This window comes from Micropterus salmoides, unplaced genomic scaffold, assembly GCF_014851395.1.
Source record: "Micropterus salmoides isolate LMB-PRFRI ecotype aquatic unplaced genomic scaffold, ASM1485139v1 Ms_hic_scaffold_10, whole genome shotgun sequence".
Lineage (NCBI taxonomy): Eukaryota > Metazoa > Chordata > Actinopteri > Centrarchiformes > Centrarchidae > Micropterus > Micropterus salmoides.
The window spans coordinates 29,184,615-29,200,689 of record NW_024040041.1 but is presented as its reverse complement, the minus strand read 5'-3'; the positions used below and the strand labels follow the sequence as shown (position 1 = coordinate 29,200,689).

General features: G+C 41.0%; 1 protein-coding gene across 1 annotated transcript; it reads right to left on the bottom strand.

Moving 5' to 3' along the window:
- Window positions 1-1,068: 1,068 nt before the first annotated feature.
- Window positions 1,069-14,582, bottom strand: LOC119917950 (putative uncharacterized protein DDB_G0290521). Its single transcript, XM_038738405.1, has 13 exons — window positions 14,484-14,582; window positions 12,532-12,633; window positions 12,210-12,311; window positions 11,585-11,686; window positions 10,960-11,061; window positions 10,335-10,436; window positions 9,710-9,811; window positions 8,584-8,850; window positions 7,876-8,006; window positions 7,640-7,681; window positions 7,445-7,552; window positions 6,102-6,198; window positions 1,069-1,540 (listed from the first exon to the last, which is right to left on the bottom strand). The coding sequence occupies exons 1-9, from the start codon at window positions 14,580-14,582 to the stop codon at window positions 7,956-7,958; spliced, it is 1,029 nt and encodes a 342-aa protein (XP_038594333.1). The 3' UTR covers window positions 1,069-1,540; window positions 6,102-6,198; window positions 7,445-7,552; window positions 7,640-7,681; window positions 7,876-7,955.
- Between the last annotated feature and the right edge of the window lie 1,493 nt (window positions 14,583-16,075).

The window sequence follows — 16,075 nt, the reverse complement described above, 5'->3', positions numbered from 1 at the left end:
AGTTACAGTGACTAATGAGTAGAGAATGCAGCTTTTCAAGATTAGAGCACACACACACACACACACACACACACACACACACACATTCTGACGCAGGCTCCCTGATGGGGCCCACCAGTTTTTTTATGCGTTGTGGGATCCACCCTTTCCAGTGGTCCTACACTGCTGTAAAAAACATTAGATCTAAAAAAAAATCTCAATCATTAATATCACTTCAATTTGACAAATTTCAAAAGTTTTGTCAAAAAAGGTATTTGGCCCTTTGTGGGGACCGTTTCTAGGATTGCCGACTTGTGGGGTCCGCCCACATACACACATACAAACCAAGTTTTTATATGTTAATGGGGCCCAAGGTCACTATCTGCAGCTGCTGACACCAGCCTTTATTATTACTCCCAGTTTCCTTATTTTGGACTAAAATAGTTATTTTGTAATGAGTAATTATGTATACATGTGAAACTTTCCATCTGCCTTTACAGATTACAAGACATACGGCTTCAAAGACAGTTTTATGACAAAACTGAAATGACCGATTTTATTGTAATGACAGTTTATGCCACACAGTTGTCAGTCAATAAACTTTTTATGAAATGATTAAAACAAATTATTAATTTAATGTCTAGAGATCTGTACAATCTGCACTCAATGTTTGAACAACATCAGCCTGAACTTTTATGTAAACCCAACAGTTTCTCTTATATAGGCATTGAAATTATATGTTTCATTGGACTGCATCCATACTATCATGTTAACACAAGTTTCTCTTTCCAATGAAGCCTCAAATTTGAAATCATGATAGAGATATTTAAAGAAATGAAAAATCCTTTGAAATATTTAACATATGCCCCACACACTTTCAGTGTTCAGGCCCTAAAATAAATAAAAAAATGTATTAAAATAAATAAGAAAATCTCAATATCCATCCATCATCTGGTCAACATCCATCCATCCATCCATCCATCATCTGGTCAACATCCATCCTCCCTCCATCCTCCCTCCATCCATCCTCCCTCCATCCATCCTCCTCCATCCATCATCTATTCAAGATCCATCCATCATCTACCCTACATCCATCAAACATCAATCATCTATCCTACATCCATTCATCTCTCGAACATCCATCCTACATCCATCAAATAAAAAAAATTAAATAAGATCTGTGAAATGTGTATATTTGTTGGCCAATGGACAGCCATAAAACCTGAGCAAACCCCTACAACAACAACAACAACAAGGTTACAACAGAACACAACCAAAGACAAAACATTTTAAGATCCTACCTCTAATGTTTTGGTTTTACCTCAGTTCCATTAGGTGCTTTCACACTAGACTTTTCTTCTCAGGGCTGTAATGCGATTTTTAACATAATATTTAACTGCTTTCCAGTCTCTGTTTCTGAGAGCTTGAGGTTCTGCAGTAATACAGCGCTGACACTCTTCTTTACCAGGAACTTGATTCCTTACAATAAATCTCCTCAAATGTGTGTCCACTGCAGCACACTCGTCTGGGGTCCAGCTTCTTTTGATGGCTGTTTGTTTTCCTATGTAGGCAAAAACACAAAACATTGTAGGTTTTCTTTTATAAAGAAATTTTAATCTTACTTAACCCTGTAAGACCCACTGTTTCAGAATTACAACAATTGTGGTTATTTCCCAAAACCCCTTTTGTCTTTTTTTTTTATTGTTTGTTTGTTTATACAACCACATCAATATGATCTGTGGGTCCTACATTTTATTCCCACCATGTAATTGGATCCAGGATTTGTATACAAAGCCCACCCCCCTTAAGTCAAGAAGTGACACATCCTACAACTTTCTGATCAAGCAACATCCCTTTGATTTACTGGACTGGATTCATCTTGAAGTAAGTAAAATGCTTGGAATATGTTTTTCTGTGTTTATTACAGTGTCTAGAACAAGGACATGTACAGTAAATGTTGAAAATATGCCCTACATTTTGTTTAGAGCTTGTTTTATAAGTGTTGCGATATTACAATGTTGGATGAGAGTGGCAGTCATAATTGCCCTGTATTTAAGAGGAACATCTAGCCTGGTTAAAACCAGACCATTCTCAGTTGTAACTGAGTTATGGTCTGGCAAAGCGTCATAGACAAATCATTTCCAGAGGGGCGTCCTCCAACGGACGTCGCGGGTAGGCCTAAAACCAATCAGAGCGATGAAGGAGATGACGTATGCAGAGCGGCGGCCGGCAGAGAAACATCTCCGAGTGTTGTTCTTTGCTCGGTTTTTAACAAAAAGGAAACGTTCAAACCGCTTAAAACAGACGGGATAGCTGATCCGAACGAGTGATGTTCGACGGCGGCATCCATCTTTGTAATGTAGGCTACAAAATCTGCTTCAAAATCCCAGCGCTGTCGTCATCGTGTAAAGCCCGCCCCAATGTTTCTGATTGGTGCCGCGATTTCGGTGGATTGGAAATGAACTTGAATGCTCTTTGCCAGACTAACTTTCAGAGCAAATCTAAATTTCCCGGAAGTTGTCTGGGTTTTCCCAGGCTAAGGAACATCTTGAGGGGAACTTAAATGAAAATGTTCACAACAAATTATACAGGATTTAAACAACCCTTTAGCTTTATATCGGATTACATATTCTATACTGTATTAGAGACTAAAGTTGAAAGATATATTGCCATATCTAAACATTATAATTTGCTATCACATTCTGCAGGACTTTCTAACAAAGAAATTCTGTTTGTGCAAATCTGCCTTTTCTTAGTCTACTGATAAACAAAATGTTCTTATCAATTTATAGTCAAAGAGCTTATTATCATTAGGCCTATAACCTTTATTTAACCAGGTCTGTCCCATTGAGATCCAAGATCTCTTTTGCAAGAGACACCTGGCCACACCTGGCCAATCCTCCAAGTTGTGCGGGATGCTCCTGGTGCTTTGTTCTGACACAGGTGTAAATGTTCATCACTGTTAGTTTTTGTTGTAAACTGGACGCTGAATGCATTCCAGTAAGGATTACAATCACAGTCTACTATAGGTGAGTCATTAGGGTATAGCGTGACCGGTGAGATGTGTGAATAGGCTGCTTCAGTCCAAAGTGTGAAACGTCATAATGAGGCATGTGTGCTATTTGTATACAATGGAAATTTGTTTCAATTTTATCTTTTCCATTTCAGAATGCCACCAGCAAGGAGAAATCCTTGGTACAATGTGCACAATGTAATTGCCATCATCCAAAACGGAGAAAGTGATGTGGACATAGATTTTGACGACACTGATGCGAGTGATGAAGAATCAGATATTGATGTCTCTGTGGACAAAGAAAACCAAGAACCTACCAATTGTCCAGCTAATGTGAATATTGAGCCCGGGCAATCAAAGAAATACATCATGCCACATGACAGACGTCACTGATTTTTCTGGTCAAGCTCTCACAGATGATGTCACCTCCCTCCACACACCACTGCAATACTTCCAAAAGTTTTTGTCAGAAGATTTGGTTCAAGCTCTGGCAACAAATACGAATGAGTATAGCATTCAAAATGATGAAAGATCAGTCAACACTAATACAAAAGAAATACAGGCAGCATTGGGCATGTACCTGAGGATGGAACATTACATTTTGTAAACAATTTAACCGTGCCAGAGACTGAAAAGAGGGACAAACTCTGGAAACTCAGACCACGGCTTGATTCACTCAGAGAAAACTGCCTGCAGGTGGTACCAGAAGAGCACATTCCATGGACAAGATGATGATACCATTCAACGGGAAGTTAGCAGCATCAAGAAGTATATGCAAGGTAATCTATGCTCATGGGGCTTTAAAGTATGGGTGAAAGCTGGAATCTCTAGCATGATGCTTGACTTTGATGTTTACCAAGGGAGCAACAATGATGTACGAGTCAAATCTAAACTTGGATTGTCAGGTGATGTTGTAATGAAGCTTGCCTCCACATTTCCAAAGGGTCAACACAAGAAGATCTAGGCAGACAACTACTTCACCTCCGTACCACTGGTAGTGAAGCTCCTTGAGCAAGGAATCCATTATGTGGGAACAGCCAGGCAAGTGCATCTCCCCAACTGTAATCTTTACATGTGAAGAGCTTGAAGAAGAAGGGCAGAGGAAGCTTTGACCACAGAGTGGAGGGGAAACAACATCTGTGCTGTCAAATGGTACGACAACAGGGCGGTGACACTTCGCTGGACCAGAACCTGTTCAGGAGATTCAACACTGGGAAAACCACCAAAACCTACATTGACGTTAGAAAGGCTTCCATTGTGGGCATCTACAATAAATACATGGGAGGTGTGGATTTGTTGGACTCATTTACAGCAAAACACAAGTATGCACTGAAATCCTGGTGGTGGTACATGTACATCTTCTGGCACACAATCACCCTTGCTGTGGTCAACGCCTGGCTCCTCTACAAGCAGCACAGCCTATGCTCTCAGGATGCCAAAGGAGATACTGAATATGAGAAAGTTCCAAGCACAGCTGGCTTCCTCTCTCATTACGGTAATGATCTATTTGTGCTATTTACCTTGTTTGTGATAAATCAGACTGGAATTTGAGATGTACATAAATTGATACATTTATATTCTAATCTGGCGGACACAACACTGAAAACGCCAAAGAGAGGACGGCCATCTTCAATCAACAAGAGCCCAGAGACAGGAGCCCTCTGAATAGTGGAAAGAGACCACACATGGATGATGGAAGTCCAAAGGCTCCCTCTTCTAAAAAGTCACGCAAACCACCGCCCATGGATGCGCGCATGGACCAAACTGGACGTTTCCCCCTGAAGACAAAGAGAGGACACTGCAGACATTGCAGTAAAGGGTACACCAATACCCAATGCAGTAAGTGTGATGTCCGCCTCTGTTTTTCAGAGGACAGGAACTGTTTCTGGGATTACCACTATAAGTAAAGGTGGACTTCACACTGAGCACATAATTTCAGTGGAGAGCGAGAGAACACTGCAGACATTGCACTGTTAACAATGTAAATAAATAAAGATCTTATTTGTTGGAATAAACAACTCTTCATAATAACATGACTGAGATTATTATTCATTTTATACACTGGTTTGGTAAAAACAAAAACACTGCAAATTAATCCTTAATTATGCAGCTTGATGGGCACCTCTTCGGACCTGACGTGCTGCCCAGCTACGCAAACGCAGCTACGTGGATGTACTCTCTTGTAATTGGCCAGAGTGATCACAAGTCTCCGGATGTTTTGGTCTCGTTGCTGAAAGAGTGCATGAAGCGGTGGAAAAACCCCAGCCCCCTGTGCTGCCAGCTTCTCCAAGCCCCGTGCTCCCTCTTTTGCCAAAACCACCATGAGAACGACCGACAACTGGCTGAAGGAAGAGCTGCAACGGGTGAAAGAAAGGCAGAAAGCAACGGAGGAGTGCCTGCTCAGATGCATTCCGTTTAGTTTTGCTTTTTAACTTTATTTATAGTTAACGGTTTTGATTGCATTCTTTTTTCTTTGTGTGTTGCTGACGGCATTACATTATAATTCTGGAAAAGAAACTGCAACAGGATGCTTTTACCCTACACTCGAGTATAAACACACACTCTCTCACTTAAAGCAATTTTATTCTTTTTTGCATTTCACAAATAATAATATAATAAAAACAATAATAATGATAATATTCTATTTATAAGGCACTTTTAAAAGGTCATTTAATAAAGTCAGCTGCATGTGGAGGCTTAATGAGACTTGGATGAAGGAACACTAGCAGTTAGGAGGTATTTAAGGTGATTATAGGTTGTTCGAGTTTCAACTGGTCACTGTACACCTCCGTTGTTGGAGGAAATGCAAGCATTTTTCCTGAGTAAGTCCATAAAGTGTTAAAGATTTTTTTTTTTTAAATACAACAGACTTCTTATTGATATAAAGGTGATAATGCCAGTCTTTCCCCAACCCTACAACCTGCGACAATGCAGGCTCACAAGGTCTGTTCCTGCAACAGCTTCTTTCAAGTCACTGTCAGGCTTGTGGCACCGGACAGTAAGGAGGGACAGACATATTTCAAGTGTTGAGTCAAGGAAGCAAAGTAAAAGCCCTTAAAAATAAATGAGCAGCTCTGGCCCAAAAGAGAGTGCAAGCCCCAAAGCTTACCTCTCTTTTTTGCAGACACACTCCGGTTTTGGACATTCTTGCAGGGATGACATGCTGACCTCATCTTCTGACCCCTCTTCTCTTGGCATACTGACATCTGGACAAACAAATAACTTTATTGTAGTATACACTACATGAAATATGTAATAGCCGTCAGTGCAGTGGTTGTGTATTTTATAAAATAATTTAGTATATTCAATTCAATTTTCTATTCAGTTTATTTATATAGCGCTGATTCACAACAGATGTCGTCTCAAGGCACTTAATAAGAAGTCAGTATATGGGATTTGTGTCTCTTAAAGAGAGACAGTTTATTTCATCCCGTCTCCTATAGTCCTAAATTCTTTTCAAGTGACTAGTGACGTGAAAATATTAGTTGTCATGTTAGCCCAGGGATGGGCAACTCCAGTCCTCAAGGGCCACTATTCTGCAGGTCTGAAATGTTTCCCTGCTTCAACACACCTGATTCAAATTAAATAGATCAAACAGCTTGTTGCCAAGCTCTGCACAATGAATCAGGTGTGTTGCAGCAGGGAAACATCTAAAACCTAAAGGATAGTGGCCCTCAAGCAGTATATTTCCTCATATAGTGTATGGACGACAGACCGTCCCACGCAGTCCACTAGTGCTGAAGTAGCTGTGCGCCGAAAAGATTGTATGTTGGACAATATAAGATGAACTGATTTCATCAGACAGAAAGCGACTGTTGTTACTGACATTACAAGTAGAATTAACGACAAGGCTGTATGAGTTTATTAGATGTCATCTAACCCGATGGCATATGCGTTTGAGCCAGTGATGAGGAGGAGGGTTGAGAGACCCGTTTTTGGTTGAGGGAGCTGCAGCAGCTCCGGACGGAGATGACAGTGAGGAGAGGGTCGGCAACCCTTTGCAGTGCAAGTGCGGTCACTGCGATCAACCGTGGAGTCTGTTTGCTGCCATGAAGCAGACTTGGATAATGTGCTCAGGGAATTGTCCTGCATCACCTTATCGCGCACATTCCAGATGTTCTGTAGTGACAGGGACGTGTTGGAGTAGCTGTGCTATCCCTGTATGAAGTCTGTGCCGAGAGATTAGAGCAACCTATAAGCAATAGGTGGGTTCCCGCTAACCTCAAAGTTAATGCTACTTGTAATTTCAGGCAGTACTGACGCAGTGTTCAGTTTTAAAACTGGGGTTGTGTTTGACTGATTGTGCAGCCTCTGCATCATACAGGTCTCCTGACAGAGTTGCAGGAGAAAGAGGTGGGTGGGACAAAGAAGGGAGGTGGAGTTGTTGATGTTGAAATTTTTGCCACGTGCTGTGTGAAATGCACGAAAGGTAAGAATTGCGTTCAAGCTCACCGGTTGCAGACACTCCCTGGTTTTGACTTTGTGATGTGGAGGTACATTCTTGCGTGGATGACATGCTGACCTCATCGTCTGACCCATCATCTCTTAGCATACTGACATCTGGAGAGGGAAATAACTTAATACAATACACAAAATATCTAAAACGGATCATTTAAAAATCAATTTAGGAACATCGTATACACATACCTTCAATGTCCTCTGCTAAAGGTCCCTCCATGTCAATGGTCTCTAAAATGATAATTGATAAAAAATTGAGTTTGGAAAGCTGAAACTATGGGCAATCTGCAAGAGTATACAACAGTAGCATTATCTCTCATCCCGTCACCATTACTGCCCTATGTTTTACATGGTAAATAGTTGTTTTCTGAATGCGGAAGACTAAATGTCATATATTGTGCCTTCAAGAATATAAAGTTAATTACCATTCACATCGACTTGTATTTCATCGAGGCTCTTTCCTTTGTAATCTCCTAGGCGTCCTTGTTCCATTGCCAGGAGGACTTTACTTACTTTGGCTAATTGGAGGGTGCTTTCTGGGAGCCTGTAGTGTTTCCTGTGAACAGCGATATTATGACCAAGGAAGTCTGCCAACTGGTCGAGCTCAGTGGTTTTGAGGTTCAGAACAGTAGACAGGGTAGCAATATGTTATATATGAGATTAGTCAATAATTTAATCAGTCAGAAAAGAGAGAGAGTTGAGCTTCTCTAATAAATGATTACTGATTGATTGTTGGTGATCTCTATTTAATTGATAATTAATGCACCAGCGAGGACGAGGACTCGACCGGATTTTGGCAACAGAGACCGGCCCTACCGGGGTTTGTCCCGGTATGCTGGCTGACCAGTAGCCTACATCACTGGGCACGTTGTATCTTTTTTTTTTTTTTTTTTAAGCACACACCTGAGCGCTGATCACTGGACATCACTCCTGCAGGTGTTTATGCCAATCCAATAGATTCAATTTCAAATGAATCCATTTAAATTCAGATTTTAAAAGCAATTGTTCAAAACAATCGATTCAGGTTCAAAGTAAATGATTCCCATTCAAATATAAAATTCAAATTCGCTTACTAGTGGCAAAAAATTTATCACATAAACAATTATATTGTTAAAATGTGTTTTGGGGCTTACCAGAATGCTTTTTGTGCGTCTCAGTGGTGGAACAAGTTCATCATCCGATTGATTGTTGGAATGGTTGCTTGGAGAAGCCTCATCACAAGTTTCTTTCACAACAGTTTCATCTGAATCGTACAAATGATCTGAAAAATCTGGGCCAATATCATTCTGCCCTATAATAACATCCAGGTGTGGGGTGGGAGGTTCGTTTTCCATACCATCCTCATCAGTTTCATCACTATCTGGATAATCAACCAGTGAAAATCCTTGGACAGTAAATACCTAAAAATAAACAAAAATTCATTAAGTATGGAATTAGAAAGGTTGGCCAAAGAAACATGGCATGGTCTGACTAAAAATCTAAATCCAGAAATGTGAACATCAGCCCTTTTAGACAGTGTACAATTATAAATGTTAAAATCAGAGTACAGCTATACTATAGTATTACAATACTATCATATAGTTGCCTGAGGAAGACCATTTGGATCGAAACCTTTGTTTTTTAGTCAATAAAAAAGGTAACTGTGAGCTTTAACCCAGTATGCAGATTTTCTTCTTTTTCCTCCCCAGATGTTACCATAATGCATTAAAAGGTGCCCCACAAGAATGGGACTGGAAAGATGCCAGTGTGTGTTACATTACCTGGCCTTTACAACCCAATAAAGGTCACCTGACTACTTTAAAGCCCCGTGAGCATTGGTCCATGGTCCAATTGACCATTACAGGGGTTTTCAGTGCATCAAATCAAAATATTTAACATCAAAATTCAAATCAAAAATATTGCTTTAAAACATCTAACAGCTCAGACACAGTATACAATTACGAATGTTAAAATCACAGTTGAGGTCATGTCAGGTGTTGCCACAGTGCATTAAAAACAATTACCGTAAGAACTGGACGGAAGGGCCCCACATGGGTCAGACTACAGACATACGAGTGTGTAAAGGAGGGACTTGAGAAACAAATGTATTTGGAAGATGGAAGGACCCCATAAGAACATGACTGGAAACATGCCGGTGTGTGTGACATTACCTGGCCTTTAACAGCCAATATAAAGCCACATAAGCATTGGTCCACTTTAGTAATAGAACACCACCACATACATGTCAGCATAGATGAATGTGTTTGAATGTACTTTTACCTGTGTGCAGGTCTGATCTGGGTTAGGTCTATCATTAAGCATCTGAGGAACAGGGCTGGTCTCATTCTCTTCTGCTGCAGCAGGAGTCTGAAGGCCTTTCACCTGAAATAGACAGACAAGAAGAGACTCAGAACTGTATGAAGAGACATTCACAGGCTAATAAGGTCATCTAATGGTGAAACAGCACTGAACTTTAACTGAGAGCATGGACTAAAAAGCTGCTCACGTCTATTCCAAGAGTTTGCAGTGGATCAAATCAAAATATTGCTTTAAAACATCTAACAGCTCAGACACAGTATACAATTACGCATGTTAAAATCACAGTTGAGGTCATGTCAGGTGTTGCCACAGTGCATTAAAAACAATTACCGTAAGAACTGGACGGAAGGGCCCCACATGGGTCAGACTACAGACATACGAGTGTGTAAAGGAGGGACTTGAGAAACAAATGTATTTGGAAGATGGAAGGACCCCATAAGAACATGACTGGAAACATGCCGGTGTGTGTGACATTACCTGGCCTTTAACAGCCAATATAAAGCCACATAAGCATTGGTCCACTTTAGTAATAGAACACCACCACATACATGTCAGCATAGATGAATGTGTTTGAATGTACTTTTACCTGTGTGCAGGTCTGATCTGGGTTAGGTCTATCATTAAGCATCTGAGGAACAGGGCTGGTCTCATTCTCTTCTGCTGCAGCAGGAGTCTGAAGGCCTTTCACCTGAAATAGACAGACAAGAAGAGACTCAGAACTGTATGAAGAGACATTCACAGGCTAATAAGGTCATCTAATGGTGAAACAGCACTGAACTTTAACTGAGAGCATGGACTAAAAAGCTGCTCACGTCTATTCCAAGAGTTTGCAGTGGATCAAATCAAAATATTGCTTTAAAACATCTAACAGCTCAGACACAGTATACAATTACGAATGTTAAAATCACAGTTGAGGTCATGTCAGGTGTTGCCACAGTGCATTAAAAACAATTACCGTAAGAACTGGACGGAAGGGCCCCACATGGGTCAGACTACAGACATACGAGTGTGTAAAGGAGGGACTTGAGAAACAAATGTATTTGGAAGATGGAAGGACCCCATAAGAACATGACTGGAAACATGCCGGTGTGTGTGACATTACCTGGCCTTTAACAGCCAATATAAAGCCACATAAGCATTGGTCCACTTTAGTAATAGAACACCACCACATACATGTCAGCATAGATGAATGTGTTTGAATGTACTTTTACCTGTGTGCAGGTCTGATCTGGGTTAGGTCTATCATTAAGCATCTGAGGAACAGGGCTGGTCTCATTCTCTTCTGCTGCAGCAGGAGTCTGAAGGCCTTTCACCTGAAATAGACAGACAAGAAGAGACTCAGAACTGTATGAAGAGACATTCACAGGCTAATAAGGTCATCTAATGGTGAAACAGCACTGAACTTTAACTGAGAGCATGGACTAAAAAGCTGCTCACGTCTATTCCAAGAGTTTGCAGTGGATCAAATCAAAATATTGCTTTAAAACATCTAACAGCTCAGACACAGTATACAATTACGAATGTTAAAATCACAGTTGAGGTCATGTCAGGTGTTGCCACAGTGCATTAAAAACAATTACCGTAAGAACTGGACGGAAGGGCCCCACATGGGTCAGACTACAGACATACGAGTGTGTAAAGGAGGGACTTGAGAAACAAATGTATTTGGAAGATGGAAGGACCCCATAAGAACATGACTGGAAACATGCCGGTGTGTGTGACATTACCTGGCCTTTAACAGCCAATATAAAGCCACATAAGCATTGGTCCACTTTAGTAATAGAACACCACCACATACATGTCAGCATAGATGAATGTGTTTGAATGTACTTTTACCTGTGTGCAGGTCTGATCTGGGTTAGGTCTATCATTAAGCATCTGAGGAACAGGGCTGGTCTCATTCTCTTCTGCTGCAGCAGGAGTCTGAAGGCCTTTCACCTGAAATAGACAGACAAGAAGAGACTCAGAACTGTATGAAGAGACATTCACAGGCTAATAAGGTCATCTAATGGTGAAACAGCACTGAACTTTAACTGAGAGCATGGACTAAAAAGCTGCTCACGTCTATTCCAAGAGTTTGCAGTGGATCAAATCAAAATATTGCTTTAAAACATCTAACAGCTCAGACACAGTATACAATTACGAATGTTAAAATCACAGTTGAGGTCATGTCAGGTGTTGCCACAGTGCATTAAAAACAATTACCGTAAGAACTGGACGGAAGGGCCCCACATGGGTCAGACTACAGACATACGAGTGTGTAAAGGAGGGACTTGAGAAACAAATGTATTTGGAAGATGGAAGGACCCCATAAGAACATGACTGGAAACATGCCGGTGTGTGTGACATTACCTGGCCTTTAACAGCCAATATAAAGCCACATAAGCATTGGTCCACTTTAGTAATAGAACACCACCACATACATGTCAGCATAGATGAATGTGTTTGAATGTACTTTTACCTGTGTGCAGGTCTGATCTGGGTTAGGTCTATCATTAAGCATCTGAGGAACAGGGCTGGTCTCATTCTCTTCTGCTGCAGCAGGAGTCTGAAGGCCTTTCACCTGAAATAGACAGACAAGAAGAGACTCAGAACTGTATGAAGAGACATTCACAGGCTAATAAGGTCATCTAATGGTGAAACAGCACTGAACTTTAACTGAGAGCATGGACTAAAAAGCTGCTCACGTCTATTCCAAGAGTTTGCAGTGGATCATGGATAGGGTTAGGATAGGGTCATGGATACATGTCAGCATAGATGAATGTGTTTGAATGTACTTTTACCTGTGTGCAGGTCTGATCTGGGTTAGGTCTATCATTCAGCATCTGAGGAACAGGGCTGGTCTCATTCTCTTCTGCTGCGGCTGGAGCTTGGTTTTTTTTCAACTGGATTGCAGATAAAGAAGAACTCATTTTAACACATCACAGATCAAAGATTAAATGCATTTCCATAGACAGTCAAGAGTAATATTGGAAACATGGTTAATTTTGGAGAAATACAAAATTTTCTTTTGCAACAAAAAAATTTAAAAAAAGAAATCTCTATACTTAATCTAACCAACTCACCTTACAGCGCCAAGGCCATTTTGAATCACCATAGTTGTAATCAATTTCATCTCCTATTTCTATTTTCTTCAGAGAAAAAAGGCACAAATGTGGTTTGTTGTCAACTATGATTTTTTTCATAACGCAATTTGGATTTTGGTGGTTGTCATTGACCAATCTTCCGAGAGATAAATCTTCTTCAGATGCATCCAGCTGAAAAGTATCAAAAAAATGGTAATAGTTTACATCTTTTTAAAAGTTTTATTGAAAGAGTTATTTTCAAAAGAATTTAAGAGTATTTTTGCTTAACTCATTCATCAAGTATTAAACCCTTGTTTCAGGGTTAACTCGTAATTTCGCTAAATCAATACAAAACATCCATCTTTCAATGTTTACCATAAGTGATGATTCTGCCACTGAAAGTCAAAGAGAAATGTGCTTTCAATCTCTGAGTATTTTCTTGACTTGCATTCCTCCTGTGTGAGGAGTTTACCCCTGTACTCCAACACGAAGTCCCCGGGTTCAATGGGTTGTGTGGCAAACACTCCTCTTCCTACAATAATATATAATAATTAAACATTTCATTCTGGGACTCAAAAACAGATACTACAGTATTTTCAAAGTGAGGTTGATGTTCTTGCGTCTAGTCAGTGTATTACCTGCAGACAATGCTCAGCACTCTCCCAGTTGTGATACACACTCTACAGGTAAAGTGCTTTTTTGATCAGACTTTGTGGCCAAAAAATGTTTTTGATGCAGACCCATCCACATCAATGCATCATTGAGGTCCTGTCTATGCTGTCTAATTTTCACTTTTCCACGAGAATCAATAGCCGCGTTTCCACTGTCGGGCCAGTGCGAGCCAGGGCTTTAAACTGGGCCGAGCCGGGCTAATGGCCTCGGGCCAGGAGCACCGGGCTCAAAACCAGCTGTTGCGTTTCCACTGTCTGGCCAGAAGCTCCACAGCGCTTCACTAAAACACGCTAGGGGTGAACTAGCACGGCCCGGCTCTGGCCCGACAGTGGAAACACGGCTACTGTATGTTATGATTGCCTAACGATTATACACTGGCCGGGAAGCCGATATTTAAAAGTGAAGCGTTTGTTTACCCCTGGGTTCGTCAACCAGCCCACGTGCATGCGCACTCAAATACGAGATTTTAATTTCTGCCCCGACTTGACGTCAAGACGGGGCAGGAAATACCATATATGGACACCTATGCTGCAGGAAGCCCGCCCTGCCCCTCTCCCCCTCATATTCAGTCGCGAAAGATGCAGAAACGTAGTGCACACGTGAGTTGCTCTGTTGTTGACTGCCAGAATCAACATGTAACTTAAATGTGTTTCTCTCCCAAGAACGGACCAAGCTGTCAGGGACCAGTGGATTAAATTCATTTTTAATGACGCGGTTCCTACAACCCTTCCCACTGGCTTAACGTTAGGTGTCTGTGCTAATCATTTTACACCGGAATCGTTCACAAATTTGAATGTCTAAAAAACCACAACGTGAAACAAGGCGAAAACACCACATGATTGATCTCAATAACAACTGTAAGCTGATAAAAAAAAGTAGACTACATCTCCGTTAATGTAATCTACATTAAATAAAAGGTATAATGAATGTCTCAGTCAAAATGATTGTTTTTACCATTCAGAGACATCTTGATGTAGACGTCCTTCCATCGACTCTACATCTTCCCTTTCCAGCTCAGATTCAGAGTCTGGCTCGTGCATGTACGGTTGAATTCCGTAGGTCGCAGCCAGGTCGGGTGCATTTACAACTTGCGCCATGATGTCATTTTGGAATGATATGCTGAAGTTACGTGCGGTGTCAACCCCCCTCCTTCCTGCCACCAATCAACGCGCCCCTTTGCATTATTAAAATGACCATCCATGACAGCCAAAATATCACATCAGATCTCGCGAGACAATAATGCCTTCAGAAATAAGGGTCAGAGGAGCTCTCCACTTTTCTTTTTAGAAGGGCCTGAAAGGCTATAATAGAGCGTGGGTATCCAAGGTAATACTAAGTTATGACTCCTTTAAACTGAGAGTGCCGTGTACCATTTAGTGCAGGTAACACCAGTGAAGCGTAAGAACATCATGCAACTCAGACTTTTGACATAGACAGACGGTACTATACTGATCCACAACTGGAAAAATACATTGTAGCCGCAGCAAGGCATGAAACTAAATATTAAATAGCAATATAAAAAACGGAAAGTATTCCTGATTTACAAAATAAATATAGGACACAGAAAGCAATATAACAAACGTATATACAACAAATAGAGAGACTAGTTAAATAATGTTGTGCAAATGAGCTTTAAAGACCCACTCCGATGATAATCATGTTTTTCGTGTTGTTAACATGTTCTTGTGGCATTTTTCTAAAGCTAGAGGACATATCTTTAGAAAATTAAGCTCAAAATTGCATTTTTGAGTATTTCTGCATTCAAATGGCTGTGAACCAATGGCAGTCACTAAAAGGCAGCCTAAAACAGACTGGAGTTGTGATGTAATAACTCTGGGGGGCCACAAGCTCCTGCCCCACTCCGCTCAGGTTCTGAGGAGTAGAGAAGACAATGGCGGATCAACACCTGTGTGCTGTAGTGGGTTGCAGTGCTAAGAAGAGAGATATTGGTATTAGCTTTCATAATTTACCGCAGCGCTGGCTCCGCCCACAACGCAGAGGCTAATTGCTAATGAGCACAGCTGGGACACTCAAGCAGAAGATTACTAACTTTGTCAGGCGAGGAAATTATATTGCCAGATGCCTAGCATGCAACTTAGCCAAGTCTACCCAACGAACTAGCCATGACTGGTGGGGAGGATGAAGCTGCTGCCGGGAGCTTTGAATCTCAGGTGGCTATACGCATCGTTGTTGTACGGGGCTGTACATTGCTCCATTTACACTTGGTCACATAAATGTGTCGGATATAAATCCGATTTTCAACTCCCGCACTATATACTGATTAATGGAGTTAAGATATGTGCTGCATTTTATTGATCGTCAGCTAAAATGTCAACATCAAAGAGAGTGGCAACAGCGCTGGTAAGATCATCGTTTCTTTACTTTTAATGAAGATGATTGTGTGTTAAGCATCTGCGACTTACTTTCACTTTGATTTGCGATAGTTTGCAAGTTGGCTTGATGAATAGATGCTCAGCTGCGCCGTGTTGCAGTAGCGTCGTCATATCTAGCTATAACATGACGTATAGCCTATAATAACACTCTCTCACACGTTATTTTTGTGCATTTTTGGGAGGAGTAACATTTACAT

Excerpts from the sequence above, each read along its gene's own strand:
- LOC119917950 (XM_038738405.1), bottom strand. The coding sequence starts at position 14,582 with ATGGCGCAAGTTGTAAATGCACCCGACCTGGCTGCGACCTACGGAATT. Across the intron at positions 12,312-12,531 it reads CAGATCAGACCTGCACACAG|GTGAAAGGCCTTCAGACTCC; the intron begins GTAAAAGTACAT and ends TGTCTATTTCAG. Across the intron at positions 8,851-9,709 it reads CAGATCAGACCTGCACACAG|GTATTTACTGTCCAAGGATT; the intron begins GTAAAAGTACAT and ends GTTTATTTTTAG.